The 16,407-nt window shown below is 41.0% G+C and overlaps 1 protein-coding gene across 4 annotated transcripts in view; it reads left to right on the forward strand.

The window, feature by feature from the left end:
- LOC144495804 (ATP-binding cassette sub-family C member 8-like) overlaps window positions 1-16,407 on the forward strand; it is a 201,691-nt gene that overhangs the window by 75,762 nt on the left and 109,522 nt on the right. For all 4 annotated transcript variants that reach the window (XM_078216299.1, XM_078216298.1, XM_078216300.1 and 1 more), the window contains exons 11-12: window positions 5,958-5,998; window positions 9,573-9,683. In XM_078216299.1, coding sequence (XP_078072425.1) covers window positions 5,958-5,998; window positions 9,573-9,683 — 152 coding nt within the window. The remainder of the gene's footprint in view (window positions 1-5,957; window positions 5,999-9,572; window positions 9,684-16,407) is intronic.

Raw genomic sequence — 16,407 nt, forward strand, 5'->3', positions numbered from 1 at the left:
AAATACTGTGGCTGCCAGAGCAGGTCAGAAGCTGGAAATTCTGCACTGAGTAACTCGCTTCCTGACGGCCCAAATCAGGAATGTGACAGAATACACATGCCTGGATGAGTGCAGCTTCAACAACATTCACATGAACTCATCACAATCCAGCACAAAGCAACCTGCTTTACTAGCACCCTTTCCACTATGGATGCATAGTGGCATCAAGTGTGTATCATATACAAGATCCCTGCACAACTTACCAAGGCTCCTTTGACAACAAAGACTCCAATGAATAGTGTTTATATAACTCTTCCTAATCTAAATGTTTCGGTAGCATTGGATGGTGAATCTTAATGTTTGATGATAATGAAACGGGACTTCTGGAATTTGGCAGCATAGTGAGTCATTTAATCTGACAATTTTGCAGTGAAAGCCTGGGGTTTAGTAGAACTGTACAGGATGAATCTAGGAGTTGGCATAACTTGGAGTTAGCTCTGAGATTTGACTCGCTAGTAGATTCCTGGGGCTGGATTTTCAAAGCAGGGCCAGGACCCCTAAGCCCAGATGAGTTCGGGTTCCTGACACCTTCATGCAACACTGTAAATGCTATAATTGGGCAGGAGGCAAACTCAGTACCGAATTGAGTGGCATTGAGTGTCTCCAGAAGGTGGGATTGTCAGCCTGGCACCTGTGGTGATGGCAGACAACAGCATGATGGGCTGCTGCTGCTGCTGTGCTAAAGGAAGCAGGCAGCTTCTTGAAGTGCCAGTATGAGTTAGAGTGTGAACCAGCAAAACTGAGATAATGCACATGATACCCAAGGGCTCAAGAATTTTAACATCTAAAAAATATTCCCTCCACCCGCTGTGTACCTGACAGCTGCACTCTTGCTTACTCGCTCTTGAGCGGGTGTGAGGAGAGAGGGTTTTCTCTTTGTTGCTGGGAGAGGGTGTGTGCATGTGTGCACAGGGAAGGGGAAGGTGAAACCCTTGTTTATTTTCTCATACATTTCTTTAACTTGTTCTCCTACTTTTGTGTTCCCTAACTTTCTCCCCATGAGCTCTTGTGCTCTCTCTTATCTGCTCGACTGTGTGCTCACTCAAGCTGCCAGGGCTGCCCAAGATGGTCTGATTGAGGCATACTTTAACTCATTTGAGACAGTACAACCAATTCGCCCAATTCTGAATCCAATGTGCCACCCACTCCCAGCCTCCGGTGCAAAACAATCCATAGTGAAAAACAATTCCTCTTACAGACATTCACCTTTTATCCTTGTCATACCATTCTTCACATGACTGGCAGCAGGGGAGGATGAAACGATGGAGTATTTGATGTCTAAATGAACAGAAATGTGGCAACTTATTACAGTCTCACAATAGTGTTATGCAACTACAATTTAGGAAATTTGTAAATGATTAAATCTAAATTACCATTTAAGAGAAGCCTATGTCATAGAAATTATGGCACAGAAGTAGTTGATACGGCCTGTTGTGCCTGTGCTGACTTTCATTGGCATAGTTAATTGCTTTTTTGCTGCAATTTATATTTGGCACCATTTTTGATTTACAGATCCATATTTTAGGTCATATCAGTATTGTTATAAATGTTTTTTAAAAAACATTTGGATTGAGGTCTTGATGCCTTTTTATTGTCTTATAGTTAGGCCAGTGAATGCAGCATTTTGGGGTGATGATGCAGAATGCTGTGCAGTATTTGAACACAGACTGCCCCTCTCAATTAGGCTTTCACACGGAGATACAAACATCTGAAATGGGAGCAGGAGTAGGCTACTCAACCCCTTGAATCTGCTCCACCATTAAATCCACTGATCTGATTTTAATCTCTACTTCACATTCCAGCCTATTCCTAATAATGTTTAATTTCCTTGCTAATCAAAAATCTATCTATTTCTGCTTTTAAAAATATTCAAAGACTCTGCTGCTACCACCTTTTTGGAAGGAGAGTTTCAAAGCGTCTCAACCCTCTGAGAAAATATTTCTCCATCTCTGTCTTAAATGGGCAACCCCTTTTTTTTTAAACAGTGATCCCTAGTTCTAGATTTTCCCACAGGAGGAAACATCCTGACCACATCCACCTTGTCAAGACCCCTCAGGATCTTGTACGTTTCAATCAAGTCACCTCTTAGTCTTCAAAACCCCACTGGATAAAAGCTTAGCCTCTCCAACTTTTCATGAGACAATCCACCCATTCCAGGTATTAGTCTAATAAACCTTCTCTGAGCTGCTTCCAACAAATTTATGTCCTTTCTTAAATAAGGGGACCAGTATTGTATACACTAGTCCAGATATAGTCTCACCAATATCCTAGATAACGGAAGCATTACCTCCCCACTTTTATATTCAATTCCCCTCGAAGTAAACAATAACATTTGATTAGCTTTCTTAATTACTTGCTGAAGCTGTATGCTCATCTTTTGTGACTCGTGCACTGGCACACCCACATCCCTCTGCATGTCCGAGCTCTGCAATCTCTCACCATTTAGATAATATGCTCTTTTTAAGTTCTTGCCAAAATGGACAATTGCACATTTTCCCACATTATACTCTGCTTGGCAGATACTTGCCCACTCACTTAGCCTATCTTTAGCAGCCTCCTTGTGTCCTCTTCACAACTTACTTTGTTATTTACATTTGTGTCATCAGTAAATTTAGCAACCATACCTTTGGTGCCTTCATCCAGTGATTTATATAAATTGTAAGAAAGTTAAATCCCTAGCACTGATCTCTGTGGACACCACTCATTACATCTTATTAACTAGAAAATGACCCATCTTCTGTTTCCTGTTTTCTGCAATAACCTTTGATGTGACACCTTACCAAATGCCTCTACAAAGTCGGACTGACTTAAGGAGAGGAATAACAGGTGCGACCCATTTTGCAAATTGTAAGGATTGTATTTTGCTCGGTTTTTCCAGACATTCCAGTTCTGACTCTACCAATTGGCCTCTAAAATACTTAGGCATAGCATTGCGGTCAATAAAGATCTTAGCTTTGGCTCCTCTTATTTTCCAAGCCCTTCCTGGAAAACTTTGGGGTAGTCAATAATGACTTTGCACTGTCCTGTTGTTTCTCTCTCTCTCTCTCTCTTCTCCTCCTCCCCCCCCCCCTTCCCCCCCCCCCCCAAACCAAACATGCCCAGCCTGAAGATCTGCAGCCAGTTCAGTCTGATGTGTTGGAGCCAATCTCTTCCCATAAGGCTAGATCTTATGATGAGTGGAAGTCGAGCTGATTGCTTCCTGTAAGTCACTAGGGTCGCCATGGTGCCCTTTATCTGCAGTGGTTTCCGTGTATAGGTGGCCAGCTTGGACTTTGTGTTTTATAAATTCAGAGGCTGAATACCAGCCCAGAGGTGATCATACGTTTGCTCTCCGATAACGGAGACCACAGTTCCCGTATCCACTTTCATTTTTAGTGGGTGGCTATTTCCCAAAGACGACTCCATTATGGGGCCAACCTTTGTCATGGAAATGCAATTTAATTTCATTGTCCCTATTGATGGTTGTGGGCATACCTGCAAGGTATGGTCTGGTATTGGCCTTGGGCTATTTTCGAAATAGCACACATTTTGACTGTCCCTATATCTTTGCCTCGGTTGTGGTCTTCTGCAGCACTTGCATTATTCTACTGTCTGGCATCTAAACCTTTTGGAATGTGCTCCCTCGGAGTTTAAAGGCGGTCCCTGTCCTTCCTTTATTGCCTAATGATGAGACTTGGGCTCTGCTGGAGTAAAGGATTCTGTCATATTTTACCGATACCATTGCTTTCAGTTGAAGGATGGACGTTGCATGAGGCCCCTCGCCCCAATCGGAGGACACTGCTGTCTGATGTCCCCTGTTGTTCCTGAATTCCTTTCTCTGCATTCTCCAATAACAAGAGCTATCTCAATGGCCTGCTTTAGATCCAAGTTCTCAGTGCTCTGCCAATTATCGTAACCAGAAATTTGGTGACTGATTCTCCAGAGGTTTGCGCTGCCGTGTTAAAGCAATATCGCTGGAGTGTTATGGAGGGTTTTGGATCATAATAGACTTTAACCAAGTTCATCAATTCATTAAGGGTTTTGGAGTCGGGGCATCCGGATTGGTCAGGCTTTTTATTACACTGAAGGTCTGGTCCTTGCATGCTGTCAACGAGGGCCATTTTCTGCTCCTCAACCCTCTCAATATTGTTGGCTCAAAAAAAGTTAAGCATGTGTGCTGCATATTGGACCCAGTCTTCTATGCTTACGTCGTAAGCTTCAAGTTTACCAAAAGTTTCTTACTGGAGGATTACTCGTCTCAACAGTAAAGATAGTCCACAGGAAGAAAGAAAAACTTGCTTTCCTCCTCATTGCCAATATAATAGTCTTACTGAGGACAGTTTTCTGTCACCATTGCGCTTTATTTACAACATGCTCAAAGTACCGCTCAACAGCTACAGAGTACAGGTTAGCCCCAAAATCCTTCGACTCCCGGCCTGACTGGAGCCAGCTGATTTTAAACCCCCACGCGGCTTCTTCCCTATTGGGTGAGCCTCCACTCGCCTAATAGAGGAGCTTGTATTCTATGAGCCCCACGAGAAATCTATTGACAATCCATCGTGACCATCATAATACTAAGCGACAGTTCTTTTTTTTTTCCAAGCTCCTGTTTACTTTTCATGTCTTAACTCTCTAAGCTCAAGAGAGACACAGTTTGAACTGGAAACAAAACCCTTATACATGCAAACACCTTTGTTTAATTTGAGTTTTACTCTTTCTTACACAGAAACACTAAATTAAACTCATGTAAATCTATATCTTATTTCTAGTATCCAACAGTGCAAACGTAGATCACTTAACACTACCTCTGCTTCCTGACAATTACAAATTCAGCCATTATATCAGAGATTTGTATGTTAACAGAATACAACTTTGAGGAAGTTTATGAATGTAGAATGGAATCGATAGTAAAAGAATGATTAAGGTTCAGTGATGAAATAAAGTAATTAGCATTAATAACATCAAACTGGGAGAACAGATACTCATGAATATAAAAATTGTCACCAACATGAAAATCCGGAGCTCGTAGGAGAAAAACTTCTAATTGAAAGGCACACCTTACTTTAAAGTTCATCTTTAATAGAAATTAAACTCGCCAAAGTATTCTAAAACATTTTTGTTCTGCACGACAATACACTTCGCAGGAAATAACTTTGCCTTTGGTTGGATTTTTCATATACTCTTAAGTTTAAAATTTGAATGGTCTTGAAGTAAACATTTTGCATGTTTCAGCATTCCTGACCAATCAACATGATTTTTAAAAATTCTTTTTGTTTTGGGAACTTGCTATATGCAAATTTCCTATATTACAACAGTGACTATACCTAAAAAGTAGTTAATTGGTTCTCCAGTGTATTGGGATGTCTGGGGGTTGTGAAAGGCACTATAGAAATGCCTGTCTTTTTTCATTTCTCTTTGTGTGGTGGAATATTGTGCAATGCAAGTTATAGTGCTAAAACTAATTGAAATGTTGCTTTGATCATCTTGTGTAGTTCTCTGAATCATGAGATCAAAAGAATAGTTGAGATGTAATGGTTAGCTGTAAAATTGTTGTCGGGCTATATATCAGAACTATTGTACCAATCAGAAATTTCGGATCCATTGCATCCAGCCTAGCCAGAACAGGATCGAACCTGTGCTGTTGGCACCAATCTACCCTCCCCCCCCGCCCCTTCTGGCTCAGAGGAGGATGCTGCCCATTGCACCAAAATATCTCCTTATGCATGGAGCTATCCAAATAATTTAATTTGAATTGTTAAATTGGTTAAAAAATGTGAATGCTGATGTTGAATGTTCTATGATTGAAGCTGTTTTGGCTCTCGCTGGTAGAAACATGAAACATTTTCTTTATGTAACTTTCTATTCTTAGCAATTTTTTGTATGTCAGAGATTTAATTGAATTGATTGTTTCATGTTTTTTAAAATTTTGTATTTTGCAGTGTTTCTTACCCAGGTAACACCTCTTTTAGCAACAACAGTGGTAGGTAAACATATTTAATTCACATTTTAATTTAATTCTTGTTATTGTCATTGAGATTAATACATTAGCTGAAACATATTAGGACAACAGACTATGCTATATGTTTGCACTAACACTGCAGTGCTGCGGAACCGAGAAGGATGAGATTTAGGCCGGAAATCTCATATGTTGTACACCTTGTCACCGAGAATGGAAAATGTGGCATTCAGCCAAAATGCCATTCACTGTTTTGGCATTTGACCAAGCCTCCATTCACTGGGACCAGAGAATTCCAGCTGCAGATAAGATCAGACAATTCTGGTCTAAGTTTGTATCTAATTCCCTCTTCTCCCTCCACTCCAAGGATATGGTTGAGTTGCCAGTCTTAACTGTGTTACGTTATGTGGACCTCACTAGCTCAGGTACATGGGACTATTTTATACATTAACTATTTTGATAGATTTAACTATATTAAAACATCATATGATGTCTACCATGTTCCGGTCTAACATAAATAAAACGGAACATTGTGGAAATGTACAGCAGATCAATCAGCATTTAAAAGAGAAAAGATGGCTTAATATTTTAGGTGCTATCTGAACTGAATTGAGAACTGACATCTCTCGAGAGGTTCCACTTGAAATATTATAACCTTTTGATTCTCTTTTAAGTGATGAGCATTTTCTGGTTTTATTGAACATTTCCAAACTTCAGTTTCAGATTTTTAAAAAATTGTATTTGTAAATAAAATTAATGGAAGAAGGTAAATTGAATCTTTTCCCCACTAATTGTGATTAACAGCAACATATGCTAATTGGAAATTAATGCACAGCACAAATGACACCAAGATTGGTGGCATAGTGGACAGTGAAAAAAGATATCTCCAATTGCAACGGGATCTTGATCAATTGGGCCAGTGGGCTGACAAATGGCAGATGGAGTTTAATTTAGACAAATGCAAGGTGATGCATTTTGGTAGACTGAACCAGAGCAGGACTTAGGTAATGGTAGGGCGTTGGGGAGAGTTACAGAACAAAGAGATCTAGGGGTACATGTTCATAGCTCCTTGAAAGTGGAGTCACAGGTGGACAGAGTGGTGAAGAAGGCATTTGGCATGCTTGGTTTCATCAGTCAGAACATTGAATACAGGAGTTGGGACGTCTTGTTGCAGTTGTACAAGACATTGGTAAGACCACACTTGGAATACTGTGTGCAATTTTGGTCACCCTATTATAGAAAGGATATTATTAAACTGGAAAGAGTGCAGAAAAGATTTACTAAAATGCTACCAGGACTTGATGGATTGAGTTATAAGGAGGGTCTGAATAGACTGGGACTTTTTTCTCTGGAGCGTAGGAGGCTGAGGGGTGACCTTATAGATGTCTATAAAATAATGAGGGGCATAGACAAGGTAGATAGTCAATATCTTTTCCCAAAGGTAGTGGAGTCTAAAACTAGAGGGCATAGGTTTAAGGTGAGAGGGGAAAGATACAAAAGTGTCCAGAGGGGCAGTTTTTTCACAGAGGGTGGTGAGTGTCTGGAACAAGCTGCCAGAGGTAGTAGTAGAGGCGGGTACAATTTTATCTTTTAAAAAGCATTTAGATAGTTACATGGGTACGATGGGTATGGAGGGACATGGGCCAAATGTGGGCAATTGGGATTTGCTTAGGGTTTTTTTTTAAAAAAAGGCGGCGTGGGCAAGTTGGGCCGAAGGGCCTGTTTCCATGCTGTAAGTAAACCTCTAAATCTCTTAGTGATCAGAACTTTAATATCTGAGGGTGTTATGGCTATTGATTTGAGCTAGAAATAAGCTTGATTTCCAATTTAGTTAATGGCTGGAATTACAAAAATCCTTGATGTTGCACTTTTGACTGTAATCTCTCAGTTTGATCGTGAGCCATAGCATTGAGTTTTGTGAAGGATAAAAAATTAATTGTGGCATGCACACAAAAAATGCAGCCATAGCTTCAACTGTTCTTCAATCATCATGTGTATCTCGAGTCTAATTAAAGTGGTGTCAACTATTAATACCTTTTGACTTCTTGGTATTCATGCTAATTGGCATTCGGTCATCCAGTTGGTATGTAGATATAATGAAAGAAACATCAAAGTATTGTTTTACCCTAATCCGATTTTGCTACATTCATGCAGCGTGAATAAAGATTTAGATTTGACAGTTAATGTTTTGTAAAATAAAACACTTGGAAGTACTATATATTAATACAGCTCAAGTTAATTAGTTTGGAAGCAAAATAGATTATGTTTTTTTAAAACTACATAATTTATTTTCCAAAAAATTAAGTTTGGATCCTTTTGCAGATTAAAATATGTTTACATTTGAAGAATTTCTCTATTTGAGCATAGCGTCATAGACGTTTACAGCAGGGAAACAGGTCCTTTGGCCCAACTTGTCCATGCCGCCCTTTCTTTTTTAAACCCCTAAGCTAATCCCAATTGCCCGCATTTGGCCCATATCCCTCTCTACCCTTCGTACTCATGTAACTATCTAAATGCTTTTTAAAAGATAAAATTGTATCCGCCTCTACTACTACCTCTGGCAGCTTGTTCCAGACACTCACCACCCTCTGTGAAAAAATTGCCCCTCTGGACACTTTTGTATCTCTCCCCTTAAACCTATGCTCTCTAGTTTTAGACTCCCCTCCCTTTGGGAAAATATATTGACTATCTACCTTGTCTATGCCCCTCATTATTTTATAGACCTCTATAAGGTCACCCCTCAGCCTCCTACGCTCCAAAGAAAAAAGTCCCAGTCTATCCAGCCTCTCCTTATAACTCAATCCATCAAGTCCTGGTAGCATTTTAGTAAATCTTTTCTGCACTCTTTCTAGTTTAATAATATCCTTTCTATAATAGGGTGACCAGAATTGCACACACTATTCCAAGTGTGGCCTTACCAATGTCTTGTACAACTTAACAAGACATCCCAACTCCTGTATTCAATGTTCTGACTGATGAAACCAAGCATGCCAAATGCCTTCTTCACCACTCTGTCCACCTGTGACTCCACTTTCAAGGAGCTATGAACATGTACCCCTAGATCTCTTTGTTCTGTAACTCTCCCCAACGCCCTACCATTACCTGAGTAAGTCCTGCCCTGGTTCAATCTACCAAAATGCATGACCTCGCATTTGTCTAAATTAAACTCCATCTGCCATTCGTCAGCCCACTGGCCCAATTGATCAAGATCCCGTTGCAATTGGAGGTAACTTTCTTCGCTGTCCATTATGCCGCCAATCTTGGTGTCATCTGCAAACTTACCAACCATGCCCTCTATATTCTCATCCAAATCATTAATATAAATGACAAATAACAATGGGCCCAGCACTGAACCCTGAGGCACACCGCTAGTCAGAGGCCTCCAGTTTGAAAAACAACTCTACATCTACAACCATCCTCTGGCTTCTGTCAAGAAGCCAATTTTGTATCCATTTAGATACCTTACCCTGGATCCTGTGAGATTTAACTTTATGCAAATGATTATAAATTGATTCTACAAAATCTATCGTCTAATCTGAGACACAGAATGACCTACAGTTCTACTTTATTTTAATACTTATTTTCTTTTTATACTTAGACTTTCAGCATTTATTCTAGTTTGAGTGAGTCACCACTGACTGCTGACAAGGCTTTTTCAGCACTGGCACTTTTTGATAAATTTAATGCTCCACTACTTTTACTCCCAGTGGTAAGTTGCACATTAATCATTTAGTTCATTAAATATGTATAAGATTTTTGAGTCATGTGGTTTAGAAAGCCGCGGCTATAAAAGTATAGTTTTTGATACTATGGACTATGGTTGTTTTTTTGCCTATTAAACATCCGCGTGCTTATTAGGAACACGTGATGCAAAGCAGGTAAACTTAGATTCCTTGATATCTGCATGTAACAAAAATATATCTATCTCCAGTTTTGAAAATTTTAATTGACTCATTGTCCAGTCTTTTCTCAGAGTAAGTTTCAGATTACCATCATCCTTAAGGTAAATTCACTCCTAAATGGCCTAGTTCTAATTCTAATAATATGCTCCCTTGTTCTGAATTACCAGTCAAAGGAAATTGTTATTCTGTACTTGTGGTGTTGAAAACTTGTTATTTTACACACCTCAATTAAATCATCCCTCAACCTTTCAAACTCTGGTTGATACAAGCCAAGTTTATGCATCTTGCCGTCCTAATTTCGAACTCCTGCATCACTCTAGTGAAACACTAATTGTATATTTTCTGAGACAAAAGTAAAATAATTCGGATGCTGTAATCTGAAATTTAAAAAGGAAATACTGATAATGCTCAGCAGGTCTGGAAGCATGTGTGGAGAATTTTAATGTTTCATGTTGTTGATGACATTTTACCTAAACTGGGAATAGATTAGCATTGGAAGAAGTTTTAAACAAGTGTAAAGGAAGGGAAAGAGGGAGGGAGGGAGACGAGAACAAAAGGGAAGGTCCGTGATTGTGTGTAAGGCAGGGGTGATTAATGATGAAAGTGTGACAATGCAAAGCAAAAGGGACAAGAAAAGAAACAAGTTGGGTCTAAAGAAATAATGAGAGCGGTGGTTATTATCTGTATATTACAAATTATTACCACTGTTCCTATTTTCCCTCAGCTGCCAGCATTTATTCTGCTACTGTCATTTACAACTCCCATTAGACCCATCTTCGGATTCTGTTCCTTTTCTTGTCTCATTACTACCCCATATTGCCTTGCACTATTACTACTTTTGTCATTTAATCATTCCTGCCTTCCACCCTACCTTAGCGCTTCCCTTTTGACCTTTACCCCTCTCCCCATTTTCCTTATCTCTGGGCTTACTTAAAACATATTAAATCCAAAACATTTCCTGATGGAAGGTTATTAACTTGAAACATTGGGCCCGATTCTCCCATCGCGACCTGCTGCTTTTCTGGCGGGTCCGGTAGGGAGAATATGCATGCGCATCTCCTAGAGCCGGAGAACAGTTGGAGTCCAGACCACGATGGAAACCGGTGGGAAGACAGGTAAGTGATTTGAATCTTTTAAAAATATGTTTGCATGTGATTATCGGGAACTTGCCAGGCCAGGACTACTTCATTCCGGTGGGGTTTAGAGTAGCTCTCCACGTTCGGGGAACGAGCGGGAGATCCTGCCGGAATGAAGGGGGGGACAATTGGGGCCCCCTCAGGGGTCGGGCGGGGGGGTGTCCCCAGGGCATGGGCACCCTGGCAGTGCCAGCCTGTGCCCCTTGGCAATGCCAGTCTGTGCCCCTTGGCACTGCCTAGGGGGCAACTTGGCACTGCCCATTGGGCGTTAGGCAGTCCAAGGGGGTGGGGCCCATTGTGGGTGGGGCCTAGAGGCAACCTGTGCGGGTGGGGGGTGCCGCTGCCACTCTGCATGGGGATTGGTCTGGGCTGGAGGGAGGCCAGCGATCGAGGGGGGGTGGGGTGGTCTGCTGGGAGTGGGGGGGTGGGTGGTCTGCCGGTGGAGAGGGGGGTGGACTGCCAGGGTGGGGCCTGCCTCCTGGGGATGGCCTGCCTCTTGGGGGGGGGGGGGGGGGAGTCTGACCCTGGGACTGAGGGGGATCAGCGGTGGAGGGGGGGGTCTGACCCTGGGACTGAGGGGGGGTTCCAACTCTGCTGGGGTGGATGGGCTGGACATCGGGGTGCTCCGGGTAGGGGGGGTCAGGGCTGGCCTGGGAATTGTTGTGGGGGCCGCAATTGGGTCGTGGGGGGTCCAGGAAGGCCAGCACTGTGGTGGTACCAGTCTGGCCAGCGATTGAGCTGGCCAGCAAACAGGGAGACTAACAGATCAGGACCACTGCACATGCGCAGAGTTCCGGAGCTGTCAGACTCCGGCACAAATAGGCCCTGCCCCCCCCCCCCCCCCCCCCCCCTGGTTTTTAATGAGATTTGTGATCTCTCCTGAGTGGGGAGATTCAGATCTGAATCTGCACTGAGAAAACAGTTGTGATCTAGAATAGTTTTCCGACCAATTCAGCACTTTTGGGAGAATCACCCCCATTAATTCTGTTTTTCTCGCCACAAATACTACCTGACATGCTAAGCATTTCCGGCATTTTCTAATTTTGAGGTTTTATGCTTAAATTTGAACATGATATCCAGATAGGGTTTAACAAAGACTCTGTATAACTGAACATTACTTCCTCACTATTGTATTCCAACCCCATTGCGATCAAGTCCAACATTGCCTTAGTATCATGTATTACTTTTTGTACTTGTGCACTAGCTTTTGGAGAGTTGTGCAATTTGGACACTTGGGTCCTTTTGCTCCTCCACAGCTCGTGGTCTCTTACCATTAAGATTTATATGACAGCTTTTATGACTGATGTATGGACAGGAACTATTTGATCTCAGCGCTTTCCTGAAATGAAAAGAAAAAGCTGGTTTTCTTATGATGTCACAGTGAGGAAAATCAGATCTGGGACTTGAGTGAACAGGGCAAGCAATTCTGCATCTCTTTAACCAATCCTGTTGAAGGATTGTGAATTTAATTGTGCAAGGAATTAGAAAAATGGGTGAATTAGACTTCCAAGAATCATACAGAACTGCAATGTTATCCCTATTGGAAAAAGGATGAATAGGCAAAGTCTATTTTCTCTTGGACAGAGAAGGCTGGAAAATGACCTAAAAGAGGTCTTAAAAGTAACAAAAGCTAAAAAAAATAGAGAGATTGGTTCTATTTGCAGGCAAAAGAAGAGCTAGCAGCCATTAATATAAAATACTCAACAAAAAAAATCAGAGAATTCAGGAAACATAAGAATTCAGAATAAATTCCTTTAAACAGAGAGTGATGAAAATATGGAACCTGTTACTACAGCCAGTATTTGAGACAAATTGATTTAGGGGAAATCTAAGCTTGTTAAGGGAGAGGAAATTGACATTTCGATGAGGAAAGATGGGAAGAGGCTTGAGGGTAGCTAAATGCTGGCATGGACTAGTTGGCTTAATGGCTTGTTTCTGTGCTTTATTTTATGTAATTATCTGTTTAAAAAATTGAATTTTTCCTACTACATATAAACCAATTTAAAGACAAATAAAATGCTGGCAGTATTCAACACATCTGCCAGTATCTGAATAGTGTCATCGAATCTAGTTTACCGTATTTATCACTCACAGTACAGTTTTGTTGATTTGGGGTGAATGTTTTGTCAAACTTTATTTTTCTGTCCATAACACAGAAAAGGCAGGGTGTGATATTAATTAATTCTCTTTCAAAGAATCAGCACAAAGGCCAAATGGTCTCTTTCTGGTCTGTATTATTCTTTGATTCGAAAATGCTGATGAGATTATTTTTTGCAGTTAATTTTATTAGAGTGTTATTGGTTGTAAACTTGATTTCAATGTAGTATTCCATTTTTAAAAGCTAAAATGCATTGCACTGGATTATTTTCATACCAAAGATTTTTTAAATGTTCTTTCATGGGATGTTGGCAAGACCAGCATTTATGGTCATCCCCAATTCCCCTCGAGAAGATGATAGAACCTCTGCAGCCCTTCTGGTGTTGCAGCTTTGTAATAAACACAATTCAGAATGCTGGCTAAGAATTGTTGATGTGATAAGTTTTTTTTCCCAAGCCATGTGCTCACCCCCCTTAATATGTTAAATAACCTTTAGGAGAATTCACTTTGGATAATTTCAGCAAAAGTAGGTTTACGGTCTACTTTGATGTAATTTCATTTGTGACATTAGACCAAGTTTTGATTTGCATGACTGATTGCAAATACTGCATATGAATTTAATATTGGAGGTATGCAAGTTCTGAACATGGCTTTCAGATCATCTGCATACGTAAATTTGGGATATCCTGTGGTGCATGTTCCCATACTCAACTGGCTGCAAAGTACTGCCTTTGGGTATGTGGGGATCCTGCATGTGAACCACATGACCAATCCAGCAAACCTGAGTCTGATGAGCATGTTCTTGTTACCAGGTATGCAACACATGCAAGAACCTTGGTGTTGGGGATTTTGTCCTGTCATCTGATGTTGCAAATAGATCTCAAATGGTGAAGATAAAATGCTTCTAGTTGCTTTATGTGACGCTGTTGGATTCTTGCACCCATAAAGAAGTTCCTTAGGAAGCATCTTCCAGACCCACATTCAATATCATCTAGAAGAACAGGAACAGCAGATACCTGGGAACACCACTATCTGGAAGTTCCTCTCCAAGTCGCTTACCAGCCTGACTTGAAAATATATTGCCGTCTAACAGCACTGGGTGTACCGACACCTCAGGGATTGCAGTGGTTCAAGAAGGCAGCTCACCACCACCTTCTGAAGGGCAACGAAGGATGGGCGATAAATGCTGGCCTAGCCAGCGATGCCCACATCCTGTAAATGAATTAAAAAATATATATATAAACAACTGCCTGGTTAACTTTCATCTTGTTCTGAGAAAACTCCATGTTCTTTCCAAAGTCTGAGAGTGAGCCTATCAAACACTGAGCTTGCTTTTGCCAGGAGATGATTGATTTTGTCACCCAGCATAGTGTTATTAGAGGGATGCTTCCAAAATAGCAAACTTTCTGTACTGAACAGAACACCCTGAGCAGGGTGTTGTAGCTTATCACTAGGGTAAAGTGACCAACAAGCAGCTGAATATGTGTTATGAGAATGCGGTCGTCTGCGAATAGGAGTTATTCAGTAATTTTTGTACAAGCTTTGAGCCTTTGCAAATTGAAGAAGTTGCCATCTGTCCTGAATTGAATGTGGATTCCTCTGTCAAGATCTTTGAGCGCATACAGGAACATGGTTGAGAAGTATATGGCAAACAGAGCTTTGGTGTGATTGGTGACAGGAAAGGCATCAGATGATGTAGCATACTGCATCACGTGGGCCATCATGCCATCTTGAAACAAGTGAATGACACCAATCATCTTTCAACGCAGCCATATTTGTACAGAACCCTCCACAGGTCTTCCCTGTTATCATGTCAAAAGCCTTGATCGGGTCACCAAACACTATAGTGATATCCTTATTCTATTTGCAGGACTCTTTTTGAATTTAGCATGCTGCAAAGATCACGTCTGCTGTTCCGTGTCCTGCATGGAAGCTATGCTGTGATTCTAGGTATACAGAACCAATGAGACAATTTAATAAAGAATAACTCTTGCAAGAATTTTTCCTGTTGTTGAAAAAGTGATATTCCACAATGATTATCACAGATGGGCTTGCTCCCTTTCTGTTTATAGAGATAGTTATGGAGGCAAACTTATGGTTTGTGTGTATAGCACTCTGGTTCCAAATGCTAGTGAGGTTCCTAACCATGTGAGTCTTGAATACTTGAATATGTCAAGTCGGATGCCATCAGCTTCCGGCAACTATCTATAAGATCATAAACTTCGGAGCAGAAGTAGGCCATTCGGCTCATCAAGTCTACTCCATCATTCAGTGAGATCCCACAGAAAGCTGCTTAATGACCTTTGTGACTTCTCCTCAAGGATTCAGAGCAAGTTCTTCTGGAGTGTGGTGCTTTGGAAGTGACTCAGTGATATAATTACATACTATGGATTATTGATTTAGGAGATTGCTGAAGTGCTCTGCCCTATAACAGCATTTCATGCCTATTAGGAGTTGATTACCATCTGCTGAGTGGATGGGTGTCAGACTGTTGGTTTTGGGACCTTGGATTGATTACAGACCTTCTTGCAGAGCCTTCAGATTGTTTTTATTAGCAGCTGCTTGAAGATCATCAGCCTGTTTACTACGATTGGTAGTTAGTTTGGCCTGCAGCATATGTTTTGCACAATGGTGTCTGGCAGTCCTTTTTGACATCTTATCAGATATGCAAGATCTGTGAGCGTTATGTACTTTGTCTAGAAGTTTGTCTACATCTTGGTCATTGTTGTTGAACTAGTCGTGGTGCATCCGTTTAACGAATCTGACATGCTGTAGCTAACATTTAAAAAAATATTTTTCATGAATCTTCATTGGCAATATTGTTGTTCAGATTACCAGAAATTCTGTGGCTAGTCTGTGTTCTCATTTTTGTCTCTTGGCCATGTCTTTAAGACAAGTTAAGTCAAGCTTCCTTTGTGACTTGAGTCTGTGCCGAAGCACTTTAGATTTTACCTTCAAAGACACAATTCTCCTGACAAGCTGATTGTCAGACCAGCATTTTGAATCTCTCAGGGAGCAGATAGAGCACACACCCTTGAGATATCTCTATTGTACAATAACATTGGATCTGTGGTGCATCTATGTTTATTTGCTTGCTGAAAGACTTCGGTTAGGTCAAACTTGATGCATTTAGGGAGATGGAGCTGGCAGTTGAGTTTGCTCAGCCATAGTGTCCTAGTACTTCTCTCCATGTATTGCAATCTGTGAAGAGCCAGGACTCTCTTGCTGATCCCCATAGGAAATGAGTCAAGCTTGTGTACCAATTTAGATCAATTTTTAAAGTCCAAACTTGACTATC

The sequence above is a fragment of the Mustelus asterias genome, chromosome 7, assembly GCF_964213995.1.
Source record: "Mustelus asterias chromosome 7, sMusAst1.hap1.1, whole genome shotgun sequence".
In the NCBI taxonomy this organism is placed as follows: domain Eukaryota; kingdom Metazoa; phylum Chordata; class Chondrichthyes; order Carcharhiniformes; family Triakidae; genus Mustelus; species Mustelus asterias.